Source organism: Alosa pseudoharengus, unplaced genomic scaffold (genome assembly GCF_046254945.1).
Source record: "Alosa pseudoharengus isolate Yale_2024_CS ecotype anadromous, Long Island Sound unplaced genomic scaffold, YU_APseudo_1.1 YU_APseudo_1.1_scf_246, whole genome shotgun sequence".
NCBI lineage: Eukaryota > Metazoa > Chordata > Actinopteri > Clupeiformes > Clupeidae > Alosa > Alosa pseudoharengus.
This window is the reverse complement of record NW_027468693.1, coordinates 1-13,995: the sequence shown is the minus strand read 5'-3', so window position 1 is coordinate 13,995 and position 13,995 is coordinate 1. Positions and strand designations below refer to the sequence as shown.

General features: G+C 43.5%; 1 protein-coding gene and 1 pseudogene across 1 annotated transcript; one reads left to right on the top strand and one right to left on the bottom strand.

The window, feature by feature from the left end:
* The first annotated feature begins 1,475 nt into the window (after positions 1–1,475).
* LOC143099125 (regulator of G-protein signaling 14-like) lies at positions 1,476–3,614 on the top strand. The gene has a single exon (XM_076262207.1). It carries the CDS (start codon positions 1,528–1,530, stop codon positions 2,674–2,676), a length of 1,149 nt encoding a protein of 382 aa, XP_076118322.1. The 5' UTR covers positions 1,476–1,527; the 3' UTR covers positions 2,677–3,614.
* A 2,546-nt stretch (positions 3,615–6,160) lies between these two features.
* Positions 6,161–6,889, bottom strand: LOC143099124 (growth arrest and DNA damage-inducible protein GADD45 gamma-like; annotated as a pseudogene).
* Positions 6,890–13,995: the final 7,106 nt, after the last annotated feature.

The following is a 13,995-nucleotide window of genomic DNA, read 5'->3' as shown; positions in this document are numbered from 1 at the left end:
GGGTTCGTATATGATTCCGGCCCTAGCAAACCTCCAAGCGCTAACTCAAGAGCCGTATGTGATGAACATGTAACAGACTGTCATTCTCCCATACTGCCACTAAGGGGCCAAGAGTGAATACGCGCTATCTCGGGAGTCGTATGTGATGAAAAATGGAACAGACTGTCATTCTCCCATACTGCCACTAAGGGGCCAAGAGTGAAAACCCGCTAACTCGGGAGTCGTATGTGATGAACATGTCACGCTAGCTGCGGATTCACATACGATTCTGGCCCTAGCCAACCGCCTATCTCCGCGACGCAAGGTCACAGCGAGACGGGAGTGGCGCCATTGCGTCCGGAGCGTCAGAAAACATGGGGGTGCATGGGGGTGCCGCCAGTCTAACACCAACGCTGCACGACTTGTGGCCAAAAAACCAACTGCACCCCGGTGCACTTGTGGCTATTACCCCCTATCCTAACCCTAACCCTAACCCTAACCCTAACCCTAACCCTAACCCTAACCCTAACCCTAACCCTAACCCTAACCCTAACCCTAACCCTTTTCCTAACCTTAACCCAAACCCTTTTCCTAACCTTAACCCTAACCCTTTTCCTAACCCTAACCCCAACCCTCTTCCTAACCCTAACCCCAACCCTTTTCCTAACCCCAACCCTCTTCCTAACCCCAACCCTGACCCACCCCATCTCCTGCCCCTTATTGGCACCTATTCACACGGCATACAACACCTACACCACACACTGAAACAACATTATACTGAATTCCAAACAACAGACCCCACCTTCCAACACCACACACTCATCTCTGCATATAGACGAAATAAAAACCTCAAGGACCTCCTCATACGCACCACCTTCACCCGTCACCTACAACCCCCACCCCCTAAAGAAAACCTACACTTCACCCCTCACTTATTCATCACTAATATTCACAGTCACTGCTCTGCACCCATTAACCCTTTAAATTTAGACACTCCTAATTTAGTTTATGCCATCACCTGTACTTTTTGTCACATGTTGTACATCGGGGAAACTGGACATACACTACGCACACGCCTCAAACAACATCTGCACAACATACACAAAAATACACTCAACACTTACCTCGTCACACACTTCCAAACGCACGACATCACACATTTGAGGGTCTGTGGCCTTCAAGGGAACCCAGGCTGGACTGTTTTACAGAGGAAAAGAGCAGAGAGATTGTGGATTTTAAAACTTCAAACATTACACCCAACAGGTTTTAATGAAAAATTAAATTGAAATTTTAAACCACTCTGTGTCTTTTTTACAGCTCCTCTCTTTATCCTTTTAACTTATTTATTTTATTTTATTTTATTTTACTTTATTTTATTTTACTTTTAGATGGGATTAGTGGGGCGGGGACAACTGGCCAGTGCATAATGGTCCAAACAACCACTCACCAAAGAAAATTTTAATTCTAATTTCCTAACCCTAACCCTAACCCAACATCGATGACACGGCCCGCGTAGACGAGAGTGCCCTGGACTGCCCAACAACAGCCATGTTTCAGAAAGCCCAAGACCAGATTTTTAAGCTGATGAAGATGGATAGCTACGCACGGTTCGCCCGCTCGCCGCTCTACCAGGGCTGCATGCTGGCCTGCGTTGAGGGGAAACCGCTGCCTTCATTGGACAGCAAGGGTTCCCGAGAGTGCATCACACCAATCAGCAACAGGAAGAAGGAGCTGGACACGCGACTGACCTCCTCGGACAGTAAGGCCAACAGGAGGAAGATGCTGGAGAAAAGAGGATCATGGGGAGCAGATGTAACCTTCCAACGTGTTGCCCTGAACCGGAACGAGTCCCAGATCTCGGTGAAGTCGACCAGTAGTGTGGAGCTCGGGTACATGCACTGTAAGTCCGAGAATGGGCGAGCCAGTTTGTGGGATGCGGACCTGATTTCTAGTGGTGGCTCCGGTGTGGGGCGTCCAGAGAAGTACTGCTACGTGCACCTCCCGGATGGCACGGGGAGCCTGGTGCCCACCAAACCGGGCCACCCGCTACGGGATATGCTGGGTGGACTCTGTGACAAACGGGGTTTCCCTCTCAAAGATGTGATCATCTACCTGCACGGCAAAGACAAGCAACCCCTGTCACTGGAACAGGACAGCTCGGTGCTGAACGATCAGCAGGTGTCTCTGGAAGTCCGGGTGACGCTTGCGGTAGAGGTGAAATCCACTGGTAAAACGGTGGGTATCATTGTAAAGTCCAGCAAAACCTTGCGGGATGCTCTCGCTACACTGTTACAGAAGCATGACATCCCCCCCCAGGATGCTCTCGTCACCATGAGTGGATCACAGCAACCACTGAAGCTAAACACCAGTGTCTTCCGCCTGGCCAACAAGACGATATGTCTGGACCGAGTCAAAGGGAGTGTTGAAGGCCAGAGAGGTCCACAGGCTACTGGCCCGAAAGGCTCCCCGAGAACCAGGAAACCCTACGACATGGACGGTCTGATGGAGGTGCTGTCTCGTGTTCAGAGCAGCCGTGTGGAGGACCAGCGTGGCCTGCTGAGGGCGGAGCACCTGGAGCTGCCTCAGTTCCTGCAGCTCTCCGAGCAGGAGGAGGGCCAGAGGCAAGGGCCTGGAGGGGGCGGGGGAGAGGGTGAGGACTGTAAGGTGCCCAGCAAGCCTGCTGACAATGCAGTTTAGTCAACTGCTGACCCTTCAGGGTCAACTGAGTCTTAATGAAAGCAAGAAGGGTATGTGTGGAGGGCGAGGTGGATGATTGGGGGGTTGTTGAGTGATTGAATGAGGCAGGGCCTTGCCAGTATGTCAGTGTTATGAATTTACACCACAATCACCTAACTCTAACACTTCAAATGATATGAATAAGTTGTACATTTATGTTTCTATGAAGATGGAAGAGCTTCAAGATGCATAGAAATGCAGGATGTATTTTCTACAATCTATATTTATTGTCCATATGCTGTACAGTTGCATTTGAGGTGACATAGTATTTATTTTGAATATATTTGATGGTTTACATCACTACCAGGTTTGTGTTTAAGCATGTAAAAAATGTAATTATACAATTGATCGTAGTACTTTTTCCCCTTCAGAAGATGGGATAAAGCTTTCATTATTTTTTGATTCATGTATGTGTAATGGTTGTCAAATCAATTGTGTGTGTGTGTGTGTGTGTGTGTGTGTGTGTGTGTGTGCACGTGTGTGCGCGTGTTTTGTTTTAAAGCCATCTGTTTTGAGGCTATATGGTCATTGATGTTCTTTCACCACATTTCCATCATGTCCTGCACTTTGTGTTGTCATGTTCAGTCAGTCAGAAGCACTTCATCTGTCAGAGCTGGGACGAGACCTAGTTTGTGTGTGTGATTGTTATGGGAAAGTGACACTTCATTCTATAAAATGTTTAATTTTTTTAATCAATGGTCTTGAAAACTAAATATATATGATTGCCACTTGGTTGAGATTTAATGTGTGTGTTTAACTGATGCAGTCCTTTTGTATTTGCACTGCTGAGTGCCTTAGTATTTCTGTCTCATTCCGTCTCTGGGCAGATTTAGAATTGTTACTGTCCTCAAGCACAGAACATGCAACAGAAATCAGGACTAATAAAGATGCACATAATCAAAAAAAAAAAAAAAAAAAAAAAAGGAGTTTCCAAGGAGCAACACGGTATTTCTGCTTTTAAAAACCTTACTAGTTAATTCAATTGATTTTAAATTGTTTGAAATAAAGATTGGCTTTTAAATTTTAAAACAAACACTGCGAGAAGACTACCCTATGAGCAAAACGGTAAAAGCCAACCATACAACAATTAACCATTATTAAAACAAACAACTGAAAAGATAAAAACCCTTACCTGTAGCGTAGACCTGGGTTTGCATATGCCGCCAGTCTAACACCAACGCTGCACGACTTGTGGCCAAAAAACCAACTGCACCCCGGTGCACTTGTGGCTATTACCCCCTATCCCCTAACCCCAACCCTCTTCCTAACCCTAACCCCAACCCTCTTCCTAACCCCAACCCTGACCCACCCCATCTCCTGCCCCTTATTGGCACCTACTCACACGGCATACAACACCACCATCTTTTTCACCCCCGTTTCACCCACACATAAAACTTTTAATTCCAAAGTTTATTTTAAACCCACAGACACTCATTCACTTTTGCACAAGCACAGTAATCACCCCAAACACACGTTTAGATCCATAGTTAAATCACAAATAATCCGCTTTCACCGCATCTGCTCCTTTCCCACAGACCTTCACCATGCCATACAACAACTTTTTCAAGCCCTCCGTAAGAGGCACTATTCTAAACGTTTCCTCCGCCACATTAAGCACTTGACTTTGGCCGGCCTTGCTCCCACTCACTCATACACCCCAAACACTTGCCCATCGCCCACTCCCACACCAGACCTTCCTCCTAACCCCAACCCGGACCCCAACCCAGACCCAGATCCTAATCCCAACCCTTTTCCTAACCTTAACCCAAACCCCAACCCTTTTCCTAACCCTAACCCCACCTCTTTTCCTAACCCTAACCCCAACCCTCTTCCTAACCCTAACCCCAACCCTCTTCCTAACCCCAACCCTGACCCACCCCATCTCCTGCCCCTTATTGGCACCTACTCACACGGCATACAACACCTTCACCACACACTGAAACAACACTATACTGAATTCCAAACAACACACCCCACCTTCCAACACCACACACTCATCTCTGCATATAGACGCAATAAAAACCTCAAAGACCTCCTCATACGCACCACCTTCACCCGGCACTTACAACCCCCACCCCCTAAAGAAAACGTACACTTCACCCCTCACCTTTTTATCACCAATATTCATAGTCACTGTTCTGCACCCACCAATCCATTAAACTTAGACACTCCCAATTTAGTATATGTCATCACCTGCACTCACTGCCACATGTTGTACATCGGGGAAACTGGACATACACTACGCATACGCCTCAAACAACATCTGCACAACATACACAAAAATACACTCAACACTTATCTCGTCACACACTTCCAGACGCACAACATCACACATTTGAGGGTCTGTGGCCTTGAAGGGAACCCAGGCTGGACAATTTTACAGAGGAAAAGAGCAGAGAGATTGTGGATTTTAAAACTTCAAACACTACACCCACAAGGTCTTAATGAAAAATTAAATTAAAGTTTTAAACCACTCTGTGTCTTTTTTACAGCTCCTCTCTTTTAGCTTTTCTTTTTAACTTTTCTTTTATTCTGTTTTATTTTATATTATTTGACTTTTAGATGGGATTAGTGGGGCGGGGACAACTGGCCAGTGCATAATGGTCCAAACAACCACTCACCAAAGTAAATTTTAATTCTAATTTCCTAACCCTAACCCGATTTTTCACACACGAAGCCTAGCAAATGACCTCGCCACCAGGTGTGCAGTCTCGTATCTCACTAGCCTGTCATGACTGAACAAATGGAGCATTATTTTCTGCATTTTGCATTGCTCAAGCGTTACATTACATATAAATATTTTTTAAAAAGATCTGAAAACATACCTGTACAGGAAAGCTTTTAGTTAACTCATCTTATCCTGTAGACTACTTTTTCAGATTATTCTACATCTGCTGCCATTGGAGGGTGCAGCCAGCCAGAAGCAGAAACCAGGTTCTGCTCAAGGTTTCTGCTGACTGGATCATAAACGGCCCCAGCAATGAAGAAAAGTGATTGATAATGACTGACTGACTATTATTGTGTTACATGCTTCAGATGTAAAGCACTTTGAGCTGCATTCTGTGTATGAAAGGGACTATACAAATAAAGCTTATTATTATTATTATTATTATTATTATTATTACATACCAAACAAGCAACTGACACAAGTGATAATGGATAAACCTTTGAAATGTTTATTTATGTCTGCAAATTGTTTAACAACATCATTGCATTTTGGTTTTACTGTAGAACATCTCTTTTCCATCATATCGGCATAACAAAGATGACTCAGTGATTTTGTCTGTTAGTAATGTCCCATAATCTTATAAAATCACGACCCGGTCGACTCCTGTACCCATCCAGTCTATCTTCATCTTTCAGCGCCAGCACGGAATTCCAGAGAGAGCTCGAAATCTGGAAGTTCGCTTTACATCCTCCGCTCCGTGGGAATTTCACACTCTGTGATTCGGAATAGGTTCCTTCTCCTTCTGTTGCAGAAGCGTAGAGAAGTGGCCCAGTTCAGCGCTCGGGGAGGGTGATGGTCGGCACCCACTCGTACATGCCGCGGCTCTCTTTGCAGAACAGCCGGAGTTTGTCCAAAGCAGGATCCTTCCACGAGTCCACATTTGGGCTCTGCAATAACAAGGCACACAAGAATTAGCATGACCTAAACACGAACTTAACCTACAAATAGCTGCAACATAAATGTCATGATAGGTTAAACAGGAACTGAAGTGATGCAAAAGTGTAGCCTACCGTGATAAGAATGCAGTGAACGTCTTTAGATTCCTCCGACTCGTCAATGCCAGCAATACTGGCAAGGCGCTCGATGTCATTCACCCTCACGATGTTGATGTCGTTTTCAAAGCAAAAAGCCTGGATGAGGGTGAAGTGAATCTGACAGCAAAGTCGCATTCGTACTCCTCGTCAATCACTAACACGCAGCATGCCACATTTTCTGGATAACTGTTGAATGACAATGACACTTGGTTAGAAACTGATTCAAATAACCATGTCATGTAACAATAGCAGATATATTTATCAGGTTCCAGAAAGATTTCTTATCCAGAAATATTCGCTGCTTTACTTACACATTCATGACTTTTGCTGATTCGTATACCCCGACTGTCAAGCAATCTTGATTCTTCGCCGAAACGAGTAGCTCTTCCAAAGCAGTACCGATGACCTGCATTCTGTGGATAAGAGAATAACGAGTTAAATCACTATTGTAAGCAATTGCGCAGTAGGCCTAGGCTAAATCAGTGTTTCCCAAACACTGGGTCGCGACCCACGGGTGGGTCGCAGGAGATTTTATTTGGGTCGTCAGCACAATTTATGTTGTCTAATAGGCCTAATTTATACCATTTAGCCAGGAAAGCTATCAGTTTTCTATTAGGATAGTTGGCTATTGGACATGGCTATTCAATTTGCGTCATAGGCTGTAGATAGTTCTGATTGTAGATTTAAAGTTAATAGCAACCTCCTCACATTCCTTATTATTTCGGATTTAAAACGCTCAACAGTGCATTATTAGGCTACAATTTAAATATACATTTTAAACATTATTTCCTCTCGTTTTCCACCTCGCAAACTCTATACTGTAGGCTACAGTAAAGGCGCATTATCTTTTGACTATTACGCAAAAGCCTCTTGTTCTGATATTTATTCATTTCACATTCTTACAATCTGGTGAAAGGTATGTGCTATATGAATGAGTGAATGCTTTAATGTAGCGCTTTTGAAAGTACACCCAGCAGTCCTGAAATTAACCTATGCTCATAGCTCTTCTTCCTCAGCTTTGAATACAACAGCTCTTGACCATTTTGAAACATTTGTTGAAATGTTTCCCGTCACTCTCAACGACGAACCACCCACAAAAAAGAGGAGGTTGAGCGCTGGATTTGAAGGCCGTGACGTTTATGACAAGTGGAGAGGAGAGCAGTACAAGATGCGCTTAAATTATATCCTCGGTAAGCATCATGCCATGCATCATGTCATAAGTGTCATGTCTTTGACAACAAAACACAATGTTTTGAGATACTCTAAAAGAGAAGGTGTGCTGATTTTCATTGTTTCTGTACTGACACCAGCTTACAATTCCATCTCAGCTCACATTGGCAGGCATCAACCGACTTTGGACAAAGTCCGTCTCGTCATCTCCAATGAAAAGTGGCACGCAAACCTCCCAAGATTTGAAATGGACATGGCCGTAAATATTCTAGTCTGTTCTGTTGTGTCGTTGCCACCATGCCCTTCACCAAAGGAGATGTCGTTTGTGACTACCATGGCCGAATAATCCCGGCATCTGAAGGAAAGAAATTGCTTGCAGAACAGCAGAGTGGAGAGTGGAGACGTGCTATCTTTTTTTTTTTTTCAAGACCAGAGGTGGTGCAAGTCTTTGTATCCATGCACAGACCTTCCCTTGTGAATGTCACCCTCTCAAAGACACATTTGGGAGGAGGATGAATCATTCTAGAAAGCAATTCAATGTCAAGCCGGTACATTTCTAGTTGAACCATCCCTGATGGTTGCAGAGACACTATACTGTTATGGCATCAAGTCAAGTCAAGTCAAGTCAAGTCAGATTTATTTGTATAGCGCATTTAACATGCACAGAGTGCAACCCAAAGCGCTTCACATATAAGACATTGTCATTGACACAGACTAACAAAGACAATAGATGCCGGACGGAGCGGCGTAGTCGCCAGCGTACCCATGACACCAAGACATACATTTAAGAAATAACAAACACAAAAGATGCCGGACGGAGCGGCGTAGTCGCCAGTGTACCCGTGACACCAAGACATACAAGAAACAAATTAATAAATAAAATAAATACAAATTAAAAATAAAATTAGTCCAATTTTCAAACGGCTGAAAATGTCCAAGGGGCAAAGATGACCCGCGTGACAACTGCGCACAGCTGTGTCTTCACGATGCAACACCAAAAGCTCTTAATAACTGACCAACCCGGAGAATCCACTGGCAGTCTGGAGAGCACTGGAAGGACAAATGGTCGCTGTCAATGTTCACCGAGTTGCTGATCTGTAGCATCACCTACGACTTCAGAGTGTTCATTGCTTCCAGTGCTCTCCAGACTGCCACGGTAACGTTAAATCCTCCGGGTTGGACACAGCTGTGTGCCTTAATCATTGCCCTTGGACTATTTCAGCCGGTTAACTAGATTCAACCAACTGGTCTAAATTAACATGAGTTTTCTTTTTAAAATGTCTTATTAATTATTTATTTTATTATTTGTTTTTGGTTGTTTGTTTGTTATCCGTCTTGAATGTTTCATATGTTGTATGTTTCACGTGTCATGGGTACGCTGGCGACTACGCCGCTCCGTCCTGCATTTTTTGTATTTGTGATTTTTTAAATGTATGTCTTGATGTCATGGGCACGCAGACGACTACGCCGCTCCATCCGACATCGTTTGTCTTGTTATGTGTCTTGTTTGTTGGAGCGCTTTGGATTGCACTCTGTGCATGTTAAATGCGCTTTAAAAATAAATCTGACTTGACTTGACTTGACTTGACAAGACAGTCCGAATTTGTGATGGGCGACCCTGCTGATTATCAGCTCGGTGGTCCTAGACAGTGACCGTTTGTTGTTTCATGGTTGACGCGGTCATCAGAGTTTCTTAGCACTCAATCCAGACTCCAGGCACCGGTAGATGCTAGCATAGCAGCTCGCATGTCAGTCGCAGCTCGGTGGTCGTGGCAGCTGCAGATCTCTTGCAGATTGAGGCACCCTTGCTGAGCAATCCCTCCGTCCAGACATTGCATGTGCAGCGTCACGGATGGATGAGGGACTTCAGAGACATAAGGCAGGCTAGCCAAGGCGCTCATCAGCCCAATGGAAGCTGGTTAACGTTAACGTTAACTTGACGTTGATGGTGTCAGCCGAGTTTGTTAATCAGAAAAAAGGACTAAGAATAATACAAAAACGATCGAAAATAACATAAAAAAAGAGTGATTACATTTAACTTGAAAAATAAATACAAAAAATTAACAGAACATTACATAAAATTACGAACATTACATAAATACAAACAAAAACATGATGCCAGACGGAGCGGTGTGTCTGTTTGCAGACGTTGCTGTGCTGGATCTGCCTCCTCTATGCCGCTTTTAAGCACCTAAAAAGAAAATATGTGTATGTTGATTTGCATTCAAATAAAGTTCAAAGTTCTAGACTGCACAATCTCTCTCTCTCTCACACAAACACATACATACACACATACACACACACTGCTAGACTATGTTCTCTCTCTGTCTCTCTCCGTCTCTCTATCTCTCTCTCTCAAACACACACACACACTCTCTCTTCTCTTTCTCTCTCTCTCACACACACACACACACACTGCTAGACTGTCATCTCCCAATCTCTCTCTCTCTCTCTCTCACACACACGCATACATACACACATACACACACACTGCTAGACTATGTTCTCTCTCTGTCTCTCTCTGTCTCTCTATCTCTCTCTCTCAAACACACACACACACTCTCTCTTCTCTTTCTCTCTCTCTCACACACACACACACACACTGCTAGACTGTCATCTCCCAATCTCTCTCTCTCTCTCTCTCACACACACGCACACACTCTGTCCACGCATATGAGAAAGGTCTGCATGAAAAAAGACACGGAGGAAATGCGGAAAGAACGACTCAGGCAAGCAAAGACATCCCAAAAAGACTGGACCAAGGTGGCCAGAAATTGGGAATACGGTGAGATCGCGGAGTTAATGAACAGCGCAGATCCCTGCCATGCACTCATTGAGAGATTGGAGAGCAAAGGCTTTTTTGTGCTCAATAACCCAGGACGCTCCACGGCAGATGTCGTTACAAATGAAAAAGAAGTGGTATGTTTTTTTCTTAACTTGTTTTGTGTGTGTGTGTGTGTATTTGTTGTTTTCATTGCTGTTGTTTCTGTAGATGATCCAAGCTTAGGGGTAAGGAAACTTACATAAATCCCTGTTTGTTTGTATTGCAGCTGAACAATGTTCCTGGTAGCCCTGGGAAACAGAACCATGTCCTGGACAGGTGAATATTACATTACATTACATGTATGCATTTAGCAGATGCTTTTATCCAAAGCAATTTTTCATGCACTGTAATTAAAGTGTAGCCTGGCACATGAATCAAGCTTTCCAGTGGGGTATACTACGAAGCACGTTAGACATATCTAGGCTATGTAGACATATCGAGGCTTGACAAAGCCTTGACTCAGGGGTATACGTTAAGTGATACTACGATAGCAGTTATGTGATATATTTGTCAAACTAGGCTTTCAGCTCAGTGGGGTATACTACGAAGCACGTTAGACATATCTAGGCTATGTAGACATATCGAGGCTTGACAAAGCCTTGACTCAGGGGTATACGTTAAGTGATACTACGATAGCAGTTATGTGATATATTTGTCAAACTAGGCTTTCATCTCAGATTTGTGTGCGTTCTCGGTGTTGGGATGACATTGGCCAATCGTGAAACGTGGAGACGCACAAGACCGCCGCTATTTAAAAACAATTACTTCCGCATTCATGAGCGATAGCTTAATCTACACTGCGGTAATTTTTTGTGTCTAACATATAACATCAAATAAATCAATTGTCATCAGTTGTTGTATGGTATGCATGTCCACAGTGGGATATTTGCACGCACAGCACTATTAAAGCGCATTCGAGATCCAAAATGTTAGTAGAGGCGGAGCTCCACCTGTAAGATATATGACAGAATCCTACACGTGAGATAACTTCGTTTTTAAGACAATTGATTGGTCAGTGGGCAGTAGATTACACGATTTGAGCTATAACTTAGCACATAACCTCCTCGACAGCATAAGATGCCATGGTGATATAGCGACACTAAAACAAATCCACTTTCGTGTCACAGCATACCCTAGCTTTGAGCGCAACATACCTCGCTAACCCACTAATCGAGATTCGTAGTACACCCCACAGTTCTAGTACATTGTAATCTGTAGGAAATGATCCGTAAATTTTTATTCTAATTTCCTAACCCTAGTCCCCGTAACCTAGCAACCGGGTTGCCCAATCTGGACTGTGACATCAATGGAAATTCTTGTCTGTAACTCTGATCTCCTTCAAACTGACGTGTTTAGCCATCCCCTAAATGTAATTTGCTGCCGCTAAGGGGCGCGTCTAGATTTCTAGGCTAAGGCACTGCACCATCCTCCCTGGAATGTTTTACCCCCACACATGTCGTTGAAGATGAGGCAGGAGTATCCAAGAGACCCGGGAGTATCCAATCCACCAGGTCAATCAACTAGGGGTGTCACGATTCTCTAAATCCTCGATTCGATTTTCGATCTTTTTAAAATATTACAATAATGCATTCCTTATATGTTATTTACTCTTTTTGGCCTTTTCCTTTTCTGTTTCGGGGGGCTTTTATTTTGAAACCGTTCCAACCGCAAGGTTGTAGCCTAATGTAATCAGAACTAACATTAGGCTAAAACAGACGTGAACATATGAAATGAAACAACACAGAATGTTAATTTGATTGTTTCAGCACACTCCAAGGAGACCCAAGGTTAGTGTTCATGGAATATGTACTTATCAATGTGCATTTTAAGCCTTAAAGTAACTTTGGACTGGCTAAGTTGAGTAGCCTAAGTTAATTTTAATTGACGTGAATGAACAAATACTTCCACACCGGTGATTTCAAAGTAGCAAGAGGGGCTTTGATTTCGGTAGGTTGATGTGTAGGCCTATATTTTAACTGGCTGTAGCCTAAAATTAGAGGAGTGACACTGGAGTTCAGCAGGTGCATGTGTGTTTGTGCGTCTTGGCATACATGGACGTGACATTGGGGGTGTGGCTGCATCGTCGATTCTACTTTTAAGTTCGAAGTTCGAGATTGAGATGTCATTTCGATCGATTTCGAAATAAAATCGAAATCGTGACACCCTTACAATCAACTGATTTTCCCACCACGCTCTCATACTCTGGAACGCCCACCACAGATGTTTCATTTTTAACTTCACTTTTCTACGTTTTCACTTTTGTGTGTGTGTGTGTTTTTTCCTCTTTTTGTCCTTCTCCTATAATACATCCATTTCATTACAACCCAGCTACAGTTATTGTTTTATGCTTTTCTTGCCAGTGCTGAACATGACCATAACATGAGCTGTTTTAAATTTGCTTTAGAAATGACATGTACTTAGTTGCAGTTCTTCATCCTCTGTGGGCCACACGAGCCAGGAAGTACTAACTGTACTTTTCCTGACCATTCCTCTTTAATAATGACTCTATATCGCCAGGAAACAAGTGTATTGTAATGTGGCGCTGCACAAATGCTGTCTGTAGTCTGGAAGACAGGCTATGAATCTTGCAGAGTAAGGAATACCATGTTCATTCACTAATGTATTTTTCTGCTAAGTGAGCCTGGTGTTGCCCCAGAAACAAGTTTTGCCACGAATCACACAGAGTTGGCAGATATCAGCCAAGACCCCATGGCTATCCTTGAACAACTGTTCCTATCTGAGCAAACACAAGAGGTTAATATGAATCTAGTAATCAAGTAACTGTGCATTCCCTCTATGTCCCTCCGCAATCTGTGTTCTCTCCAGTCCTGTGAATCCGCTCTTTGTTACTGACTTTAACTGTAAATGTTTTGACAAAAGCAGACCATAATTATTCTTTTCACTTCTGATTTTCATGGCTTGTGAATCCCATTTTAGTTTCACTAGAGCAATATCCACATGTCTTCTGTCTTTTTGGTTTTTTTCAGTGCACTTTTGACACCATCAATTTGGAAGAGTTGTATGGCCTGTGATGGGGCAGCTCCCCCTCCCTGAGCAGACACTTTGTGTGTGTGTGTGTGACATGCAGTCTGCATTCAGTCCATTCATAATCTAGGTGCTTGATTTTATACACCTGTGGAAAGGGACTTGATGAAACCCATGATTTCAACATCAGGTCACTTTCCACAGGTGTATAGAATCAAGGACCTAGAATAGATTATGAATGCAGACTGTGTGGTGCTTGATTATAGGCTACTGTGTGAAGGGACCTGATGCATTCATTCATGGCATGAATAACTTTAGCTACTTGTTGATGGTCATAACGTTATAGCTTCAACCGTTCACATTTTAGTTAAAGCTAACAAATATGCTCCTGTTTTTATTTTAACAAATGTTTAACGTTGTACACCGCTTGTCTGTGTATCAAATAGGCCAGGCTACGTTTTCATTCTACACTCCTGATTCTTACGTAGCCTAAGTAAACACCATCACGGTATGCTATAGTTCGTCTATTGATGGGTTTC